The sequence below is a fragment of the Schistocerca piceifrons genome, chromosome 7 (assembly GCF_021461385.2).
Source record: "Schistocerca piceifrons isolate TAMUIC-IGC-003096 chromosome 7, iqSchPice1.1, whole genome shotgun sequence".
Taxonomy (NCBI): Eukaryota; Metazoa; Arthropoda; class Insecta; order Orthoptera; family Acrididae; genus Schistocerca; species Schistocerca piceifrons.
Window position 1 is genome coordinate 483539547 of NC_060144.1, and position 21325 is coordinate 483560871.

The following is a 21325-nucleotide window of genomic DNA, read 5'->3' on the forward strand; positions in this document are numbered from 1 at the left end:
TAGCCAGGTCTTTGTCTGCTGATTTTGAGGATACTGTTTTAAAATGGTTTGGACAGTTTAGGAAGTGATGGTGGATCAGATAGTGACAACGAAATTGGAAGTGAACATAATTCAGAATAGGAACAGTGCGAAAGTCAAGACGAATTTGTTTTGACATCTGTGTATTCCTTGAAAGAAACAGCTGATCAAAGTGATGAAGACAGAAGTGTAGAGACTGAATCTTTAGCTAAAGGTTCTTATACAAATATATTTAGCTGATACAAATATCGCTGGTCATTGAAACCTCTTCCAACGATAACCAATGGCATGCTGGAAATAAATTGGCTGAATGCGTTTGTCCTTCACAATTGCTACAAAGACGATGCCCAAGTGAGCCGCTTTAATGTTTTGAAGAAGTTTGCAAACTCATTGGCGACACCACAGACGAAAAGCGAGTCAACAACTGTCACATACCCTGTGAACTACGTGCAACCATTCACCATCGTTATAGAAAGACTGAAAAAACGCAAAACATGCTCCACCTGCGAGCCAAAAAAGGAGAGAAAGACGGCTTATATTTGTCATTCTTGCAAGAAGCCAATCTAACGTGATTTTTCTACAAAAATTTCCAGCGAGTCTTCTGAGATGGACACTAAAAACCTGAAAAGTACTAGTGTGTTTTCATGTTTTGGGTGTTTAATGGGAGGTTTTTTAAATTTTTATCGTTACATGTACAATACACAATAAAAATATAACGAAAAGTAAAATTTAGAGTTCAGGGTATTTTAGTTTTCATAGTATTAACATTATCATGTAATCTCTTGCACAGTTTTTCGTTTAAATGCATTTTTTCGTAAAAATAAACGTAAAAATTTTATTTGGATATGTTTTTTTATGTGATATTAATGTAACCTTTCATGCTTCGTTCCACGACAAATGCTGTAACCCAGAAAAGAATAGAAAGACGCCTTATATTTGTAACTGTCGCTAGAAGCCAATCTAACTTGATTTCTCTACAAACATTTACAGCTAGCTAAAAAACGCCTCTGAGAAGGAAACCTGAAAAGTACTAGTGAAATTTTCTTTTTTTTAAATGTTTTATGGGAGTTTTTTATGTTTTTATTGTTACAAGTATGCAAACAATAAAAACACAGCAAAAAGTAAAATTTAGAGTCAGGGTCCAGAATGAAATTCAGCGGATTGTGCGCTGATATGAAACTTCCTGGCTGATTTAAACTGTGTGCCGGACCGAGACTCGAACTCAGGACCTTTGCCTTTCACGTGCAAGTGCTCCACCGACTGAACTACCCAAGCACGACTCAGGACACCGTCTTCACAGCTTTACTTCCGCCAGTACCTCGTCTCCTACCTTCCAAACTTCATAGAAGCTCTTGAACCTTGCAAAGGTCCCGAGTTCGAGTCTCGCTCTGGCACACAGTCTTAATCTGCTATGATGTTAGAGAGTATTTGACTTTTCATAGCATTAAAATTATCATGGAATATTATGTTCATTTTGTGCAGTTTTTGTTTAAATGCTTTTTTTCGTAAAACTAAATGTTAAGATTTATTTGGATGTATAAATACTGAAACATTTCACTGAAACTGCTGAATGCAATTTTTACGGCTGTTTAAATATAGTGGACTTTCAGACCACACCTGAAGCAGAGCGTGACGAAAAGATGAGCTAGGAAGCTAAGGGTTAACACGTCGTCAGCGATAGCGACCAGATTGTCGGATATTATGAGACTAGACAGTTGCTGTGTTGCACGACGAATGCTGGAATGACTCTTTCGAAACATTCGTTGCCAATTTCCTAAATTATCCTTCTCCAGTTTCAAGCTTGTGGCCAGCCTCATTATCAGAGAGACTCAAGACCGCAGTCCTCACCGTTTTCCGTGTCCCCAGGTTCCAGTGTCCAACGTGTCGCTGTCGGACTGCGCGCTGGGCATCGAGTTGGAGGGGCCGGTGTTGGGCTTCACGGTGTACCGGCGTGACGACAACTCGTCCCTTCTCGCCTCCGTCGACACGGCACTCATCTACACAGACTCCTACAGAGAGGTGTGTGTCCACTTCCCAATTTCTGCTATAGTCCGAGTCATCATTTCAGAACAATGCACTGTCCTTTAACATAAAGCGCAGCACTCCATACAGTACGCAAGGCAGGCGAAAAGATTTAGGTTAAGGTGGTACAATTGCAATCATTTCGGACAAATGTTATTGTAACTGGAAATATATTCAGAAAAGAAATAATTTTAGTTATGGCACTTGTTCTTGGATGTTTAATGAATATGTAACACACATATTAGACAATTACAATTGTTGGTATTAACACAAGAAAAGGTTACAGAATTGAGAAAAATCGATCGAAAATGTACCCTACTAGGTACAATTGTGATCACTTCCTGGTACAATTTTGATCACTGGCATCATCCACGTAAAAAGCACTTTTTCCCTCGGGCACCAATGCATACCTCGTGGTACCAAACATTGCATTTTTGGCAGCAGATCCAGTCACCCTTAGCTGCTGATTCTGCACTATAATAATTCAATAAGCAAAATCCACAATTATTCGTTGTTTGCTGGCGATTTGAAGCTTGGTACACTTCTTTCATTATTACTCACAGATGTACATTTCTGTTTATTGCTCTTGTTGCATTTGTTCTTTGCTTTCCTTCTACCCTGTTGAAAAAGTTTTCTCTTGCTGCGGGGGTTTTCCAGGTTTTCGTCTGAAGTGAGCCTAGCTGATGTCTGTGTTTTTCTCTTCCGAGACGATAATTTTTTTCTCTGGACTTGGCAAAATGTCCTTGACACCATCGTGCTGAGAAATGGTACTGGACCCTGGCATTATGGATTATCCGTGTTCTTCAGTTACATCTTTTGAAGATAAGGGTTCTTCTCCCATAGTGCTGTTAGTGGCTTGGCTGGTGGAGATGGAAGGAGCAGGAGCCTCGAATAACGTTGAAGGTTCAAATTTTTCCCCAGGAACAATGTCTTTGCAAAAGGGCATTATTCATGTTCATTGGAACCATTTGAGTGTGCATCCAATGGATGCAGTTTCGCCCCAGGCATCACAGAAAAGAGTACATAATCATTGTTTTTAATTCTTTCATTGGGACTGCGATGAATCCAGTCAGTTGCATTTCTGTGATACTGAGCCTTTAGGGACTTGAGGAAAGGTCTATCTAATGGTTGCAGTACTTGTGTACTGTATGGAGGCAATCCCAAAAGTTCTATCCCATTTTCCTGACAATATTCTACAGCATCTAAGCTGGTATGGCTGCCATGGTTTTCAATAATAAGAAGTGTAATAGGGCTACCCATTAATTTGTATTTCTTGAAGTGTCGAAGCCAGACCATGAACAATTCTTCATTAATATATCCCGATTCACTGATCTCCGAATGGAACAAGAAGGTAAGCCATCTTGAAATTCAGGGCGTTTCCTCACTCCTTTAAAATTATCATTGGTGCTAAATACGTACCATTTGCATTCATGCATGCAGCAACAGTCACATTTTGTCCTCTCTCCACGTTTGTTAGTGACACAACTTCTCGCTTTCCTTTACGACTTACCATTTTTCTGGGCCCGTTGTTAAGAGGAAAGCCGGATTCATCCATATTATAAATACACTCTGGTTTATCAAACAAACTATATTCCTTTAAGATTTCTTCTAAATTCGGGAAATATTTGCTTACTTCTGCTTTATTTAAGCCTTCAGCTCTGGCTTGCAAAAGATCCTTGAGTTTTCTCAGGCTAAGGTGAGTGTGTCTCTTAACAAATGCTCTAAAACAATTGATTCCAGCAACCTTGCTTTCAAGTTTCATTGATGTTTCAAATTATTTTTCTCAGCGAACCGAAATGCAGCTCTTCTTAACTGGAGTGGCGACAGACCCAGTCCTCGCTATTCTAGAAATAAAGCTCTCTGAACCAAAGCATCTTCCATTTCAGAATTGAGTACCGTTGGATGGCCAAATCTGTTTTCTATAGGACTAGTTGCAGTTAATCCAGCTCGCATTTTCATTTTAATTTGCACTTTACCACGTAAAATGTTTAAATGTACAGAATTTATTTGCAATAATTGTGTATAATATGTCTGTGGTAATCAACTGTGACGGGCTCAACTAAAAAACTGCAGTGGCCGAAATTGTACTAGGGTATCGAAATTATACCATTTTTCTGATCGAAAATGTACTATTGGCGTGAGTGAAATCACGAGTAAATAGTAATGAATTGTGCCAAGAGATGGAAACAGACGTCACATAGGCTTTCTCTGCAGGTGCTTCAGAACGCGCCCAAACGGAAAACGAGTTTCTAACCGCATTAGTATAGAATTTCCACGCGCGTGGAAACTAGAAAATTTATATGAGCGCGTTAGACTAAGTAGCTTCACTTACCTCTTAACAGGAAAAAAATTTATATCTCCGTAGCACAAAGTGGTGTATTCTTGGAAAAGAAAGGAGGAGCTGTAGAAACCTGCAACACTACAACGCCACACAAAGGCAAGTGCTACCAACAATTCGAGACTGACAAATGGCGCGAAACCTTATGCTGATCGGAGTTGCACCTATATCGAAATTGTATCACCTCGAAGAAATAAAGTCTGGTAACTAATTTTTATTTGTTTGCAGGTCGGCAGTCCTGATACAGAGAGAAATCCCCACGCAGCTAGATGAGCCAAAACAAAATGGTGCAATCTATTGTAGCAGCGGGTATGTTGTAGCTGTGTTGGTCAATCCACATGACTTATTTAGCTGTCTGGGTTGGCCTGACACAATTGCAACGTACCACTGCTTCCGAAAACATGTTGCGACACGACTTTCCATTTTATCAATGTGCTATGCTATTTTCCTTTGGCTCCTGTACTGGTGTGCTGCGATACTGTGGCATGAGGATTCAGTATGCACCATGGTTTAGGGATCGTGGTTATCGCTGAAACAACCAGCTATATCGGTTCTTTCAAACCCAGTTTAACCTGACTGTTAAAACCACTCAAATTAACCGGTTTCTGAAACAACCGATTTTCGGTTTTTTCCCTATTATCTAATGTAATAAACGCAGAAATCGAACAAAAACTCATAAATTTTGACTCCCTTGGTTTCAAGTTACATAGAACAAAAATATTTAAGTAAACAGACAAAGAAAAAAGAACTTAGTCCATCCATCATTCGCTACTTTTCCCAGAAAGTGATAAATGGCTGAATAATACAAAACATTACCAGTTCTCTCCTATTGATTTCAGTTTTTTGAAACTCTGCTCAAAAATCATCTTGTAATCGAGGATCATACCACTATTTGGGCATTACAAATAGTTGATGCTACAGGGTGAACACTGAGGTTGAAGAACTGTATAATCATGTTAATTTGTCCGTTTTCAAGGGCTGTCAGCACATGAAAGCATATTATGTAGACATAGGCAGCAGATCAACTATTTCCTGTTTTTATTGTAAACTCATATAATGTCGCAAGTTTGTTGTAGCTCCTCCCGTTTATAGCTTTTAAAGCAAATGGGACATTGCATTTCATAAAATACTTCCAGACTAGGATGGTGCCATTCCGTAATACAACTGATGTCCAACGACGACAGTGAAAAACTATCATACAGATCAGTCCAAGTCTCAACATTGCATTAACATGTGTTTTGCCTAATAGCTGGTAACTTGTACAGCTTGATCAGTTTGTGTTCGTTTCTGTCAGCTGGTTCATAGCACTGATCGCTTTTCCCATTTTCTACTATAACACAATATTTCAAAGCAAAGTAAATTTTACGAATAAAAATTACTCGTTTTTTGAAGAGGTTTATTTGAAAACCAAAAATTTTAGCACTATTACTATGGCTAATTGATATTTCCTTTGTATACCGAGTTAATAGTAAAATAAGAATAATCGCCTGTTGTAACCAAGGCCAAATAAATACCGAAAGATACCTGTTATTCAGAAGTAAAAGACCGGTATTAGTTGTAACCAGTCGGTTTTTCCCATCCTCACCACAGTTGCGGACATGCAGTTGCAAACAAACAACATGACTTTTTTCGAGGTGATAAATTCAACCTTTGTGGCTAATAGTTTTAGTCATTTAGATGATTTGAAACTTACAAAAACTTTTTCTGAAGTTAAAATCACCAATCGTTAGTCTCACACTAAAGTAACATTGCTTATATACTTGTTTCCATTAAAGAAATTTTGGCTTGGAAACTTTTTTTCAGTTTTAGATGGTAAAAATATTCTTATTTTTAAAAGATAATCACCAAAGAATTCATACTTACATGGATTTTAACTGGGAATTAAACGTGTCAAAAACAGAACTAACTGTGAATGTTTATAGAATACGCCACTCTGCTGAAAATCTTGCCTCCTCCCTCCACTTTCTGAAAAGTTTTATTAATCATGTGTTTAATTCAACATATATGTTCAAATTTCCTCATTATTTTATCTTAATTATATGAATGTCCATTAATTTTTGTTAAACATAATAATGATTGTTACTGTTCACTTCGATAACTATGTTGTAAACCTGTTTTACAGTCAGCATATTACCTTACTGGCCCGAATATAAGCCGCATCTTAATATAAGCTGCATCCTTAATTGTCAAAGGGTAAAAAAAAAAGAGAGAGACATTTATGTCTTGTTACCCATTTACAAAAACTCTTCACAATACGATCATGGTTAATCACATTTTTATCTTATAATCTAAATACATTACATAAAAATTCCAGCTTTCTGATCACAGTTTCGCTGATGTCACTGTTAACTTCAACAGTGGTATTTTCTTCATAAGTGTCAGTATTTTTGTCTCTGTTCCACTGAAAGTACATAGTTTTCTCTACTGGACAGCAGAACTTGTTGAATTCTTTGATGGTAGACTGGTGATATAGTGCAGCAGGAAGAGAGGATCATAAGACTGACTGATGGACGTTTAATCTTGTGGGCGTGATCCCCTTCTATAAGCCAAAGGTCTTTAAATGGCTTGTTTATGATGACATTAATCATCTGTAGTTTTCAAGTCATACCTTTAGGTAGTCTTTTTTCTTTAGGTGTGGTATGACATTTGAAGGCATCCAAGACTGACATAGTAGTGCACCAGGTCTGCAATTCCAGACATCATTTAGCCAGTCCATCAATAGCTCTGTCAGTCAGCCCTTTTTTTGTTAATGATTGATTAACCCCCTCATGAAAACTATGTTACAGTGCATATGTTATTCCGAATTACAATTCAATGATCTTTTGGACATGCATGCTTTTCGAGAGCGATAGGTTACCATTAGGCTATCTGAGCATGACTCACAGCTATGTCGTCAACCAACTGCCTTTTCCTGCCAGGGAAAGAACAGACCAGTCCCTTAGCTGAATATTGTCTCGTTCCAAGAGCTCCTCTACTTGTGCTGTATGATATAGTCACACACTGTCAGCCATAAAAATGAAGAAGGAGCCAAATGTATCCTTATAAAGACACATGTGGAGAATGAGTATAGTCTCACAATAACAATGACCAGTAAGTGTACTGTGCCAATGGCCTTGCCGCAGTTCCCATCAGATCACTAAAGTCAAGTGCTGTCAGGCTGGGCTAGCACTTGGATGGATGACCATCCGGTCTGCTGAGCACTGTTGGGGGAGCAGGATGCACTCAGCCCTTGTGAGGCAAACTGAGGAGCTACTTTACTGAGAAGTAGTGGCTTCTGTCTTGGTAGCTGACATATGAGTGGGAGAGCGGTGTGCTGACCACATGCCCCTCCATGTGGGCTGAGGCTGACATGGCCGTACCATCAGGCCTTTGTGGGCTATTCAGTCAGAGTTTAGTTTTAGTGAGTGTACCATGATCAAAGATTTGGAGGCAGTACATCCATGAAACATTATGCCTCCCCACACCATAGCATTTAGACCACTAAAATGATAATTTTGACAGTGTTCCTGATTGCACTACTTGCTCCCACCTCCCACCGTACGAGGGTACATCTACCACTGTTGAACACAATCATTTTGGTGGTCTACGTGCATGGGCATACTGGTCACCATATATTTGAATACAGTATACTCACTGGTAAGTATTATTGTGGCATTGTACACCTTCCCCACATGCATCTTTTCAGAAGTGTTTTTGGCTCTGACTTGATTTTCATGAATGACAATGCATGACCCAAGGAACAGTGCATGTGAGGAGCTCTTGGATTGAGATGATATTCAGCAAATTGACTGGCCTACCCATTCCTCTAACTTAAATCACATCGAGCAAGTGTGGGATGCATTGGGGAGACATATTGCAGCACATCCACATGCACTATCAACCATCCAGCTGTTGTCAACAAGAACTCCTTACCAACCTTGTGGCCAGCATGGGAGCACATTGCAAAGTGTGTATCAGGAATCACGGTGACTTCAGTTTAATTAAAGTATAACTTCTGTTCACCTCATTGCATATTTCTTGCAAAGTGTGTATCAGGAACCACAGCAACTTCAGTTTAATTATTGCCTTTGAATAAAAGTATAACTTCTGTTTGTCACATTGCATATTGCTGCAGTTATGGTATCTGTAGCAGTCCTTTCTATGTATGGTGCAAGTTTCATTAAGGGAAAGTGACTTTTGCCCTTAAGTTTTGCATACCACTGTAGTAACTACATAAATGAAATTTTAACAATCAAAAGTTGTTATAGTGTAATCTCATATGCAATGATCAGTTTCCAAGCATTAGTGGTATTATTGTTCTCTTTCACATGAAGGGACGGGCAGTTGGATATAGTCAAAGTTTCCGAGATGTGAGAATGTACCAGTATTTGTAGGTCTGTACAGATAAACTGCACTACATGGTATATGCATTGAAGTTTCACGTATGTTGCTGCCTACACATACACTCCTATGCCAAAATATTATGACTGCCTGTTCAATAGCATCTTGGTCCTCCGTTAGAATGCAATACAGTAGCAATTCTGCATGGAATGAATTCAACAAGTCCTTGGTAGGTTTCCAGATTTATGTGGAACCAGATGTCTACGCACAGATCACGCAGTTTCAATAAATTACAGGTCAATTTTTTGTGAGTGTGGAACTGGTGCCTTAATGTGTCTTAGAAATGATCCTTCAGGTTGACATCAGATGAATTTGGTGGCTAAGATGTCAGCATGAGTTCACTATCTCATTCTTCAAACGACTTTAGCAAGATTCTGGCCTTGTGGTACAGATGGTTATTCTGATGGAAGATGGCATCATTGCTTGGCAAGTCATCAAGCATGAAGGGATGCAGGTGGTCTGAATAATGTTCACATAGTCCACAGATGTTATGCTATCTTTGATTACTATCTCAAGTGCCATGGAAGCACAGGTAAATGTCCCCTGTAGCATATTGTATTACTGTCTCCACTGCCCTTTGTGCATGGCATGGCACTCTTGTTGTGAGTAGCCATTCGCATGGATGACAGTGCATCTGGACCTGCTATAACAAGATACACGATTCATTTTTTTTTAATTTTAATAATCAACAGCTTCAGTTGCACCCTTTACCTAAAATTTATCTAGGTTTCAGTCGGGATAAGCCAACCTTCTACAGAATAACAGTAACTACCGTTTGTCCATAGTGGACATCGTCAAGTGGGGCTGACACAGTTTCAGATAATTTATGGATTTGTAGTTTTAGCTTGGCAATGTCCACTATGGACAAATGGTAGTTACTGTTATTCTGAAGAAGGTTGGGTTATCCCAACTGAAACCTAGGAAAATTCTAGGTAAACAGTGCAACTGAGGCTGTTGATTATTAAAATTAAAATTAATATTTATACAGTTGCTGACAGGGCCACAAAATGTTGAAGATATATATGATTCATCTAATCAGGTGACACATATCTGTTGGTCCACGGTCCAATCGGTCAACATGGGAACACATGGGGCCAAGTGCTGTGAGGCACATGTGCAGCACCAGCCGCTGTGGCCGAGTGGTTCTAGGCGCTTCAGTCTGGAACTGTGCGACCACTATGGTCGCAGGTTCAAATCCTGCCTTGGGCATGGATGTGTATGATGTCCTTAGGTTAGTTAGATTTAAGGTTCTAACTAACCTCAGATGTTAAGTCCCATAGTGCTCAGGGCCATTTGAACCACATGTGCAGCAGTGTATGCTGAACAGTACATTCCAAAATATTTATGCCCATTTCATCACTGTACTCTGCCATCAAATCTCTCACAAAATGCCACTTAACTTGCTTTACAGAATGGACTTGCCTCTAACTTCCACGTTCTGTGATGAGGTCCGACACCTTGTCACCTGTTCTTAGTTTCACTGTCCTTAACCACTTTCCAAAAGTTCTCAACAGCAGGACGTGAACAGGCTGTTTCTGGAAAGCTCAGTCCCAGGTGCAAGGTGATAATTGTCTGTGCCTTGACTAAGTTGCTTATGTCAGTGGATGACCCGTTTGTGTACTGAATCATCGCTAGAATAATTCCACATCCAGTAAGTGGATCTTCATTGTGACAGTTTTCATCGCCCACTGGTTTCTGAAGTCTAAAGCTTGCAGTCATTCTTCCTACTCATGATGTCATTGTGTGTTTACCTTTGCTGTGGTATTGTCCTCTTGTGATATGTTTTCTTGTGTCGTCTGGTGCAAGTCGGCGTTGCCAGCGAGCAGTTTTGGCCCTCTTGTAGACACTCAGAAATGGATTTTCTGTCCAAGAGCCTGTGCAATCAGTTTTGCAGTGTCTGGAGCCTCTTGACGTGCTGTTTAGTGACTTTGCTCTGCACCACCACAGCATAGTCGGGTACAGAACAGAGCAGCACCTTGTATAATATCACACCAAGTTGTGGAGGCAATCTTGAGCTTGGTTTAAGAGCTGGCTACAAGGCGGTGAGTCTTCCAAAGACTTTCTCCTAATGTTGGTGATATAATGACCCCACATTAGACGTTTGTCCAATGTGACACCAATGTAGCAAGCTGTATCACTCCATGGAATTGTGATACTGACAGTGCTGATCTTCTGCAGATCAACTGCAAATCATCAAATAGTGATGATTATGGATTGAGTCTTGGCTACAATGAAACACAGACACCACTTTATGGCTCAGATAGCGAAACCATCTCAGGCACTTTCTAGTCTGCACTGAAGGATGTGTGGACCCATGCTGCTGGTGAACACCACTATATCATTTGCATACAGCCTCATCTAAATGTAGTCTGCCCTAGGTAACTTGGCATTGCACAAGGTGTACAGCACCATCCCAAGAACCAATCCCTGAGGCACACATGCATGGATGCAGTAGTCTGTGGAGTTGCCATTTTGCGTCTTCACTGAACGCCCAATCTGATAGGTAGCATTGGAGTGGATGAACGTGCAACACCAAAACTCCATGCTTATACAGGAGTCCTCCATACCACATGCTGTCAAAGGCTCAGGAGACATCCAGGAAGATGACTCCTTTCCTCCACCAATTGTAGAAACTACTGTTCCATTGAGTGGAGTGGACATGTCAGAACCCAAACTGCTCTTCAGGTACAAGGGTCTCTGCTTATATGTGACAGGAAAGTATATGGAGATGAAATCTTTCAAAGCTCCTAGAGACTGCTGGCAATAAATTAATAAATCTGTAGCTGTTTGCTAGCCATAGGTCCTTTCCAGCCTTGGCTATGACTATGGTCGTGGCATGTTTCCAGGATAGCAGCCAGACCAAAGAATTTCAGTGAACTTGTCTGTCAGCAATGTGATAGTGATGACTGCTGCTGCTTCAGGACCATATTGGGAATGCCATCAGGGCCTCTCTTTTTCTTGGTGTTGAGATGAGAGGGTGAATGTGCAGCCTCTTCTGCTGCAACAGGCTGAATCTCTCTGCCCCCTTCATGGGCTGTGAGATATGTGGGTGGCCATTCAGCTACTGTGGCAATTATGATGTCATACACAGGATGAAAGGTGGCCGCAAATATGTCTGCACGGATATTGGTCTTATTATCAGGATTGCAAGACAACATGTTGACCATATAGGAGTGGTGGGATTATCTGGTTGCAACTCAGGAAGCATTTTGTTGTCTTGTATACCAAATGATCTTCCCAGTTGTAGGCAGGAAACTTTGTTGGCCCACTCCCTATACCTTTCTGCTTCTCTCGCTGGCCTTATTTAATGGAAAAAGTGATTTAGTCTCTTTGTCCTTGGCTGTCTGTAGCTACCGTTGGGTACAGACTTGATTTTTCTCGGTAACGGCAGCCAGAATGTTAAGCAGAAGACTTTGCAAGTTGTCATGCATGCTTCATGGCAGCCTCGGTGTTGTTAAGTCTGTTGCTCTATTGTTGTCATGAAATCGTGAATGGCAGCTTCAGCGCCAGCATCAACAAGAGCTGGTGCTGATATCATCTCTTTGGCAAGAACAGTCCTGAACAATTTACAATTAGTGTTCCTACAATGCTGAGCTGTGTGATGTCATCTACATCAACATCTTAAACCTCCAGCAGGTGGGCAGATGATAAGGAGTTGTGCATCGAGACATTAACACTCTCTCTGAGACCTTTGATGACCTTGAGGTCGATGATACCAGATATCCCCCATTGTTTGGATAAATTGGGGAGTTGTAAGGCCCTAGTATGATGGTGTCTTAGCATTTGGCCATGTGAAGAACCTCTTTGCACTGGAATTATGTAGCCTAGAGCTCCAATGCACTTCATATTGAAATCTCTGGCCAGAAAAATAGTGCCACAATATGCTAACAACATATTGAAATATGCAAGATCCAGTGTGCCCTTCAGTGATTTGTAGACCACTATAAAGTAGGTGTGTTTGATAGAAGGCTCCACAGCCACTCCAGTAGCCTCCAGTCTTGTCAACTCAGGCAAGATGATCTGGAAATGGTGAAGTGATTCGCAGATCTAGATGGCTATTCCCCCACTTATCTGTGCAGTAGCATATGTAGTTTGGTACCCCAAACTATAAGCCTGGTTTAAGGTGTGTTTTACAAACCAGAAATACATTGGAGCCCTCCTCTAATAGAAATTGGCAAAATGCACCAACCTGTTGGCAGGTGGCACTGGCATTTCATGCTATCACAGTGACACCATTAGTTGCATGGTCCATGTTGTTTCTTGACGTTGATGATGCATTTTACTGTTGCAACAGTCTTCTGTTCAGTGAAGATCAGCTGTGGCATGTCAGTGATGAAATGGGAGATGCTGATAAGCAGCTGCTCCATGAGAATCATCAGTTTTAATATTTCACCAGTAGTCATAGGGCTGGTGCCACCACAAAACGTGACCCTACAACTCCATGGTACAGTCCTTGTGTTGTCATCCTCAGTTGGTTCTTGCATGGCTCATCCTCTTGGTAGGATGAGGTGGCAGTGCTGCTGTGCTGTCGTGCAGTGTCTTGCTTGCTGCAGACAGACAGGTCATCACTTTTTTGTGGGCACTGAGGATATGGCACTGTTAGGGTGTTGTAGCATAGTTTGGTGCACTGCCATACAAGGTATGGGTCCCTGCATCTGCTTGTGGTGATACAGTGGTTGTTGTTGCCTCTGCAGCAACAACTCTGGTGTATGGTACACACAGACTTATGGTGGCAGACAGATCCTGTTGACCTGTAGGCAGGCCACATTGTGAGATGGTAGCCAGCTTGAATGCTTCTCATCCACAATACCTGGAAATGTGTGGGCCATTGCAGTTGGCAGACACTGGTTCGTCTTCTTTCTTCAGTGGGTAGCCACAGCTGAGATGGAGAATTTTACACATTGGTCAGGTATTTAGCAATGTCTGGTAACATGCTGAATGCCCTGACAGTGGTAGCATTGATAGGTGGTGTCTTTTAGCTCATAGGTTTTCCACGTGGATGCTCACAGTGACGAGCTTGGGGATGCAGTAGAGCTCATAGATCTTTACGTCTGGTAAGATGAGTGGGGCTGATAATTAGCCTTGGTTCATGTGAGGAGTCTTCAGGAAAACCAACATTTGTGCTAAGAAGTCCATTCCCTCTAGTTTTTCTTTGATAAATTCTGAAGTCCATTCCCTCTAGTTTTTCTTTGATAAATTCTGTGGAGAGGCTGTAAGGTAGTGTGCTCAGAACTATCTTTAGCATCTTCTCAGACTATGAGCTGTGCATATGAAAAGGCAGTTGCCTCACTGATGCTTCTTCTACTATCTTTTGAAAATCAGTGGCATTCTTCAGGTAGATCTTAGAGAGAGATCACAACCTGCCATGTTACAGTGAAGTCGGTGATCATCCAGTGCTCCAGTAGTGTGTAGTGTACCCTGTATTCTTTTTCATACTGGAGTGTGAGCAGCTGCATCATTGGGTCTTTCTTCAGTGCTGGTGCCTTTCCCTCCTTGTCATCTGGGGTGACCCTAAGTGGCATAATTGTCTTATTCGTGCCCGTGAGTAAGCTGCAAGCTGCACAAACGTTTATGTGCCCTGGTGACATGTTTGGCCACAGGTGTTATAAAGCCATCACTCTCTGTGATAGCTTCATGAGGTCAAGAGATGTTGACAGTCTTCTCCTTGGTAATGTGTGTCTGCACAAATGCTGATTTTTTGTTGTTGCACTCTTCATCATTTGATGGACGCTGTTCCGTCTCTTGCAAGAGATAGCAACACACTCCATCACCTCACTTGGGTGGATGGGGAGTGATGCTACATCTGCAGAGGCTTCCGTGGAAGACTGAGTGCCAATGATGCTGCTCAGGTTGGCTCCTTTCATAATGAATACAACAGCAGATGAAAGTGAGGTCCCAAGTGATACAAGTGCACATTCATTCGAAAAACACATGTAAGACAGTGGTCTTTAAAAGATCACTGCTATCCATAATCCTCTGGTGTCTCTTCATCGATGGAGCCATTGATGGGGCCAACAAGACTTCATTGGATGACAATCATTTAGCTCCATATCAGGAGAGACAGCTGCCTCGGCCGTGTGCTTGCATCTCTAACTCTGATGTAATTCCACATTAATTTCTGCTCTGCTTATATAGTTTCCTTACTGTGTCACATCCCCAAAATGCTCCCTGGTGATCTCATGGTGGCCAGTGGTCATAATATTTCGTCACATCACTGTATAAAAAATCATTTCCTTGATAAAATCAAACTATGGAAAATTCAGGATGGAATGTAATAATATTTTGAACAATCTCTGTGCTACTCACCATATACTGGAGATGCTGAATCACAGCATCTCCACTATACGGTGAGTAGGAACTCTCCTTTTCATAATTTTCTTGATAAAAGTTGTTTAAAAGTTGACAACATCAACAATTTTGATTCTTGTGAATTGACTCCAGCAATAGTGTTCTTTATAATGTCTACAACAACAATAACAATGCACACAGCTATCAGTGACCACTACAGGTGATGTGAAGTTAGTGGCAGGTGCACTATTGCCGCGCAGTAGTGCGTCGTCGCGGTTGCTGTATGCAGGACCCGGCCACCCAATGGCACTGCCATCAGCCTGGCTGCTGGACAAGAAAGGACGCGCTGCTGTGTTCATGCTTGAAGAACTCGATGGCCCTATTGAGGTAAGTCACATCATACCTGCTTTATGTCAACCACAGTCCACATGGCAGTGTGCTGTGAAATATATCAATCTCTGTGTCCTATACCAAAACCTACTGTAGCTTGATTGGCCTCAGTATGCAACTAGCCATTTCCAGTCCTGTTGATGGAGAAAATTTTCATCACAAGCATTTGGTCAACTTAGGAGGGATGTGTTGTACAACTCCAGCCGATATAATTTTGTCAGGACTTATTAACATTTGCTGGTAGACTGTCTCCTGTGACACTAGTGTGAACAAGGCCTTCCACACTCGTGTACTAATGATTCACCAACCTTGACATAGAGGTAAATATCATTCTCTTGAGCTCCAGACAAAAATTTAGCAGATTTTGCAAATTTCATCCCCTGCTATAATGACATAATCTCCCAGGGGAATACAGCTAAAATTAATACTGCATTTATTCTGTGCATATTTATTTTGTGTTATTTGTGGAGTGTCAGAGAGAATTTTGAAGTTCATTTGCTTACGGTTAAATAATTTTACTCTTTTTTTGGAAACAGTGAAAGTGAATCTTAAATGATTGTTCTTGTTATTGTTGCTTGTTTAGGGGAGTCAACACTTCAGTACCCAGCTTCACATGAATATTTATATTCATTTATTCAAACATTGTGTTACAAAAGTCTCGCCATAAAAAAGAGCCTTTTGGTATGTGGAACACACTAAATTTTATATTTACCGGGTAATTGTGTGAAATTTCTTTACAATAGTTACAATATTGTTACTATTAATTACTAGAACTAATTCTAGATTTTTTAATGTCTTATAAATCAAGATATTGTATATATTGGTAGAAAATAGTTACTCTAAAAAAAGGCTACTGTTGTTCTTGTTACACTACAATTATTTAGTTATTTCTCTCTTAACAATAAAAAGTACATGTACTTCTTGCTTGTTAAAAATTGTGCATTGTTATGATGTCATTACACATTTTCATTTAAATCATATCACAAAATATGTAATAAAGTGATGGCAGCATTGTATGTACACCAAATAACAATCAAAATTAAAAATAACAATAATATTGCACAGGCATGGCACACATTCGGCAGCTCAGTGCTGACACTGCGTGGTGCAGTGGCCGGCACCTGGTCACTGCGCATTGGGGCAGGCCCTACTCCGGCAGACGCTGTACAACAGATACGGGCCACTCTTCCTGCAACAGCAACAACTGTTCCACCAACACTACCACCACTTTGGGCACTTGGCTTGCACTTCTGCCCCCATGCCTCTGACATGCAAAAGGCACTAGACTCAATGGCTTCACTGCAGGTGTGTACCCTACCAGTTTATTTTATGTAGTAGTTACACTTCTTGCCACATAAGTGGGAATTTATAATTGATTGACACAGAAAACACAGTGTTTCAAGACACACAACTTGCCTGCCAGAGCTAAATGAATATCTGGAAAAAGTCACGTTTCAAAACCAACAAGATAGATAATTATCTATTTGTAACCAATTTCAGTCTTCTGATCATCTTCAGGTATCATAAAGTTATTTCCAACAAACCATGTGGGAGGGTCATTATACTGCCATCAAATACAACAAAAGCCATCCTGCATCACTGTCACCAGTAATACAGCCAATAGCTAAATGTCGTAACACAGTTAATCAGTCTTCATATACTGTTCATCAGAGTTAGCAACTTTTTATCTGAAAAGATTAAAAGGTTACCAGCAGGCTTAATTTAAAGTTATTTGTTCACTGTCCTGTAATACATCACACTAACTAAAATGCAGCCCCACTGGGAATGCTGTTCTTGAACACATTAATGATTCGTTGACATTCAGAAGCAGCTGTAGATCGCCCTGACTACTCTCAGACAATGACAGTTGCTGCGAATTGTTGTTTTGAAAGAGTTCCCAAGAGTCATGTCCCTGTGATACTGGTACCAGGGGTATCTCAAGTACCATTCACTCCTGTGGATCCTGTCTCCTTTGCAGGAAGTAGGAATCTGTCATAGTTCTTGGAAAAAAAGCACAGTCACACCTATCTACAGGAAGGGTAGTAGAAGTCATCCACAAAACTACTGTCCAATATCCTTGACATTGATTTGTTGTAGAATCTTAAAAGATATTCTGATCTTAAACACAATGAGGTATCTCAAACAGAATGACCTTGTCTATGCCTATCAGCATGGATTCCAAAAACATCGATCATGTGAAACCCAACTTTTTTCATATGACAGACCGAAAGCTTTGGATCAAGAGAGTCAGATAGATGCAGTATTTCTTGATTTCAGAAAAGTATTGACTCACCAGCACACTTATGCTTACTGTCAAAGTGCAATCATATGGGGTAGCAAGAGAAATCTGAGACTGCCCCAGGGCAGTGTATTGGGACTCTTGCTGTTCATGTTCCATATTAATGACCTCACAGACAATATTAATAATAACCTCAGACTTTTTGTGGATAATGCAGTTTTCTATAATGAAGCACTGTCTGAAAGAAGCTGCATAAATATTCAGTCAAATCTCCATAAGATTTCAAAGTGGTGCAAAGATTGGCATCTTGCTTTAAATGTTCAAAAATGTAAAATTGTGAATTCATGAAAAAAATTGTAGTAACTTATGACTATAATATCAATGAGTCACTGTTGGAATCTGCCAACTTAACACTTCATAGGTATATGAAATAGAATGATCAAAGGCTCAGTTGTGGTTAAAGCAGGTGTTAGACTTCAGTGAGGGAAGTGTGTCAGTCTACAAAGGAGACTGCTTATAAATCACTCTATACTAGTTCTATGATATTGCTCAAATGTGTGGGACTGGTACCAAATAGGACTACCCGGGGATATTGAATATATACAGAAAAAGACAGCATGACTGGTCGCAGGGTTGTTTGCTCCATGGCAGAGTGTCACAGAGATACTGAAGAAACTGAACTGGCAGACTCTTGAAGATAGATGTAAATTATCCCAAGACAGTCTGCTATCAAAGTTTCAAGAACCAACTTTAGATGATGACAATGGGGATGTACTACAACCCCTTAAGTATTGCTAACATAGGGATCATAAATATAAGTTTATAATAATTACAGCATACACAGATGCATTCAAACCATCATTCTTCCCTTGCTGCATATGTGATTGAAACAGGAATAGACCCTAATAACTGTTAATTGGGATGTACCCTCTGCCATGCACTTCATGGTGATTTGCAAAGTATAATTGTAGATGTAGACATAGATTTAGATCAGTTTCCTTCTTTTTATGTAAAGATGCATCCCATTTATAGACTGTCATAATCAGGTTCCCGCTTTACATTTGGAGGCACTCTACATACATATGGTAAGTAGAGTGCCACTACACTAAAGGTAGAACCTGATAATGACGGTACCTATACTAAGAGTGATCCATTGTGTTATATTTTATTACTGACTGTGTAATGTATTTTCCTATTTGCACAACATTAATAACATTGTCATGTAGGCTGCTGTAATTAATTTTATGATACCTGAAGATGACCAGAAGATCAAAACAAATTGTAAATATAGACATGTTTATGATCATATATTGACAGTTTTGAAAATTTTTTAAATTACTGTGCTTGATTCTTGCTGTTCATAAGAAATGCTATTTATATAGGCCACAAAATCAGGCAAAAGTTAGATATTTCACACATAGGCTCAAGTACAGTTTTCAGTGTTATATTGCACATCAAAACTTCTGATATTTCCTGTTGATAGTATCACAGAAAAGGATAAATAGGATGATCATGAAGAAAGTTAGTGTTATTATTATTATTATTATTATTTTCATCATCATCATTATTGTTAGGTGACTGTTTAATAAATGCCTTAGGTCTTCATCCAGTCATGGTATTCCTGGCAGGAACAGACAAACATAGTGTGGGGTATAGAATTTCTTTCTTTCAGTTCAGTACTACAGAGGACAATGCCATTATGTCACAGATAATAATGAACATGCCTGATTTCTTTAATGTTAAATATTAAACCAAGATTAATATTGAACACATTACACATTTTAAAGTATACTGACCATTACTTTCCTTCAATAGGTGCAACTCACAGTATGGCTGATACACAAACATGATAATAGATAAATACAGTACTCTAAGCTTTTCCTTCTTCAAAGCAGGCAGAAATAACTAGTTGAAGGAGACTGGAGGGAAGAAAAACAAGTCACCTAGAACATAGGAAAAGATAAACTCAATTGTTCTGCTTTTCTCAGCAAACAGGGTGTTCTCTCTTTACGTAGGTTTTGAGTAACCTAGTTATCCCCTCAGTGCAACTTCACAAGTCAGACTCTTCCAATTACTTCCCCTTTCCAGCACTGAAGAAGGAATCTATGGTTCTGGCAGCCTGAAGTATCATATTGTCTTCTAGAATCAGGACTCAAGTATCTCTTTTGGCAGCAGGATAAATGAGAATTACTATACCACACTGAAAGCATGGTAATTGAACACACATCAAATACAAATGGAGCTGAACTGCCTGCATCAGCAGGGTATGCTCCTGTTCGTACATACATAGAATATTCTAGTAAATTAAAATATCCACAAACAAATAAGTCCCAGAACCTTCCAGAAATTGTTGCTGTGGTCTTCAGTCCAAACAATGGTTGGTGCAAAAGCAAATAAGTTCCAGAACCTTCCAGAAATTGTTGCTGTTGTGATCTTCAGTGTGAAGACTGGTTTGATGCAGCTCTTCACGCTAGTCTGTCCTGTGCAGGTCTCTTCATCTCTGCATAAGTATTGCAGCATACACTCATTTGAACATGCTCACTGTATTCAAGACTTGGTCTCTCTCTCTGAAAACTACCAATCCCTCCCCATGCCGCACCATGCCACACACTTTCTTCTATTACCAAAGTGACAATTCCTTCATGCCCCAGAATGTGTCCTATCGATTTGCAGTGAAGATGTTAACTTTTCATTCTACAGAAAACAGAACAGTTCCACCCACCTTGCAGTGATTTCTTCTTCTAAAGGCCTGTCCACACACCCATGCTGGTAGAAAGCAAATGATGTGTCTGGAGGGTGCAACAATTGTTTTCTAGTTTGAGGAGTACTGAGCTATTAATTGAAAGTAGTTGGTGAGCGAAAACTTCAATACATTGTTACTTGTTTGATACAAAAGCATGACAAAGCCCACACTAATCTTAAGTTACAGTTTTGACACTCACACACAATCATAGCCATTCATAATTACCATCTTATGGTATTTAACAGACCCCATTACCAGGAAGATCACAAAATGGACTGTGACGGAATGATCACTCAAATATTATAAACTCAATCCCTTTGAATGTCAGTTCTTGGTTCCAAATTGCACAATACACCACACAGATTTTAGTTGATTCAGAAGTCACAGTTGACATATAAAAATCTGAATTTTACATATTTGTCTTTCCCACACCTTTGTATTCACTTAGTGGCAGTCCACAGTCAAGTTTTACTCACTATTCTTCAAAATTATCGCATCTATTCAGAGTTCCTAATGTACACATCTGAATATAATAATGGCTAAGATCTGAACTGCCCTTGGGACTTTAGAAAACAGTTCTATTAGTTCACAAAATATGCGCAAATGCACTGTCCTCTGGCTATCTGATGAACATTTTTTATCAGTATTAACCCATGAAATCCTATGTCTTTTACTAGAAATCAATCACAACTTAATAGCTTTTATGAACAATTTATTAAAAAACAAATTTATAAAACTCAAAAATATCAAAATAACTCCCTCTTTAAATAACTGAATTATCATAAAATGTTTCTTGTTTTCCCAGTACTGTGAACTGGTTACTAGCACTTTACAAATTTTTGCTGAGCATATAATTGCTCTCTCTGTACAGCCACAGTTCTCACACTAATGTATACTCAATAAATAG

General features: G+C 39.8%; 1 protein-coding gene across 1 annotated transcript in view; it reads left to right on the forward strand.

The window, feature by feature from the left end:
- LOC124709035 (alpha-glucosidase-like) overlaps positions 1 to 21325 on the forward strand; it is a 233687-nt gene that overhangs the window by 97218 nt on the left and 115144 nt on the right. The window contains exons 5-7 of the mRNA XM_047240682.1: positions 1885 to 2037; positions 15248 to 15433; positions 16502 to 16741. Coding sequence (XP_047096638.1) covers positions 1885 to 2037; positions 15248 to 15433; positions 16502 to 16741 — 579 coding nt within the window. The remainder of the gene's footprint in view (positions 1 to 1884; positions 2038 to 15247; positions 15434 to 16501; positions 16742 to 21325) is intronic.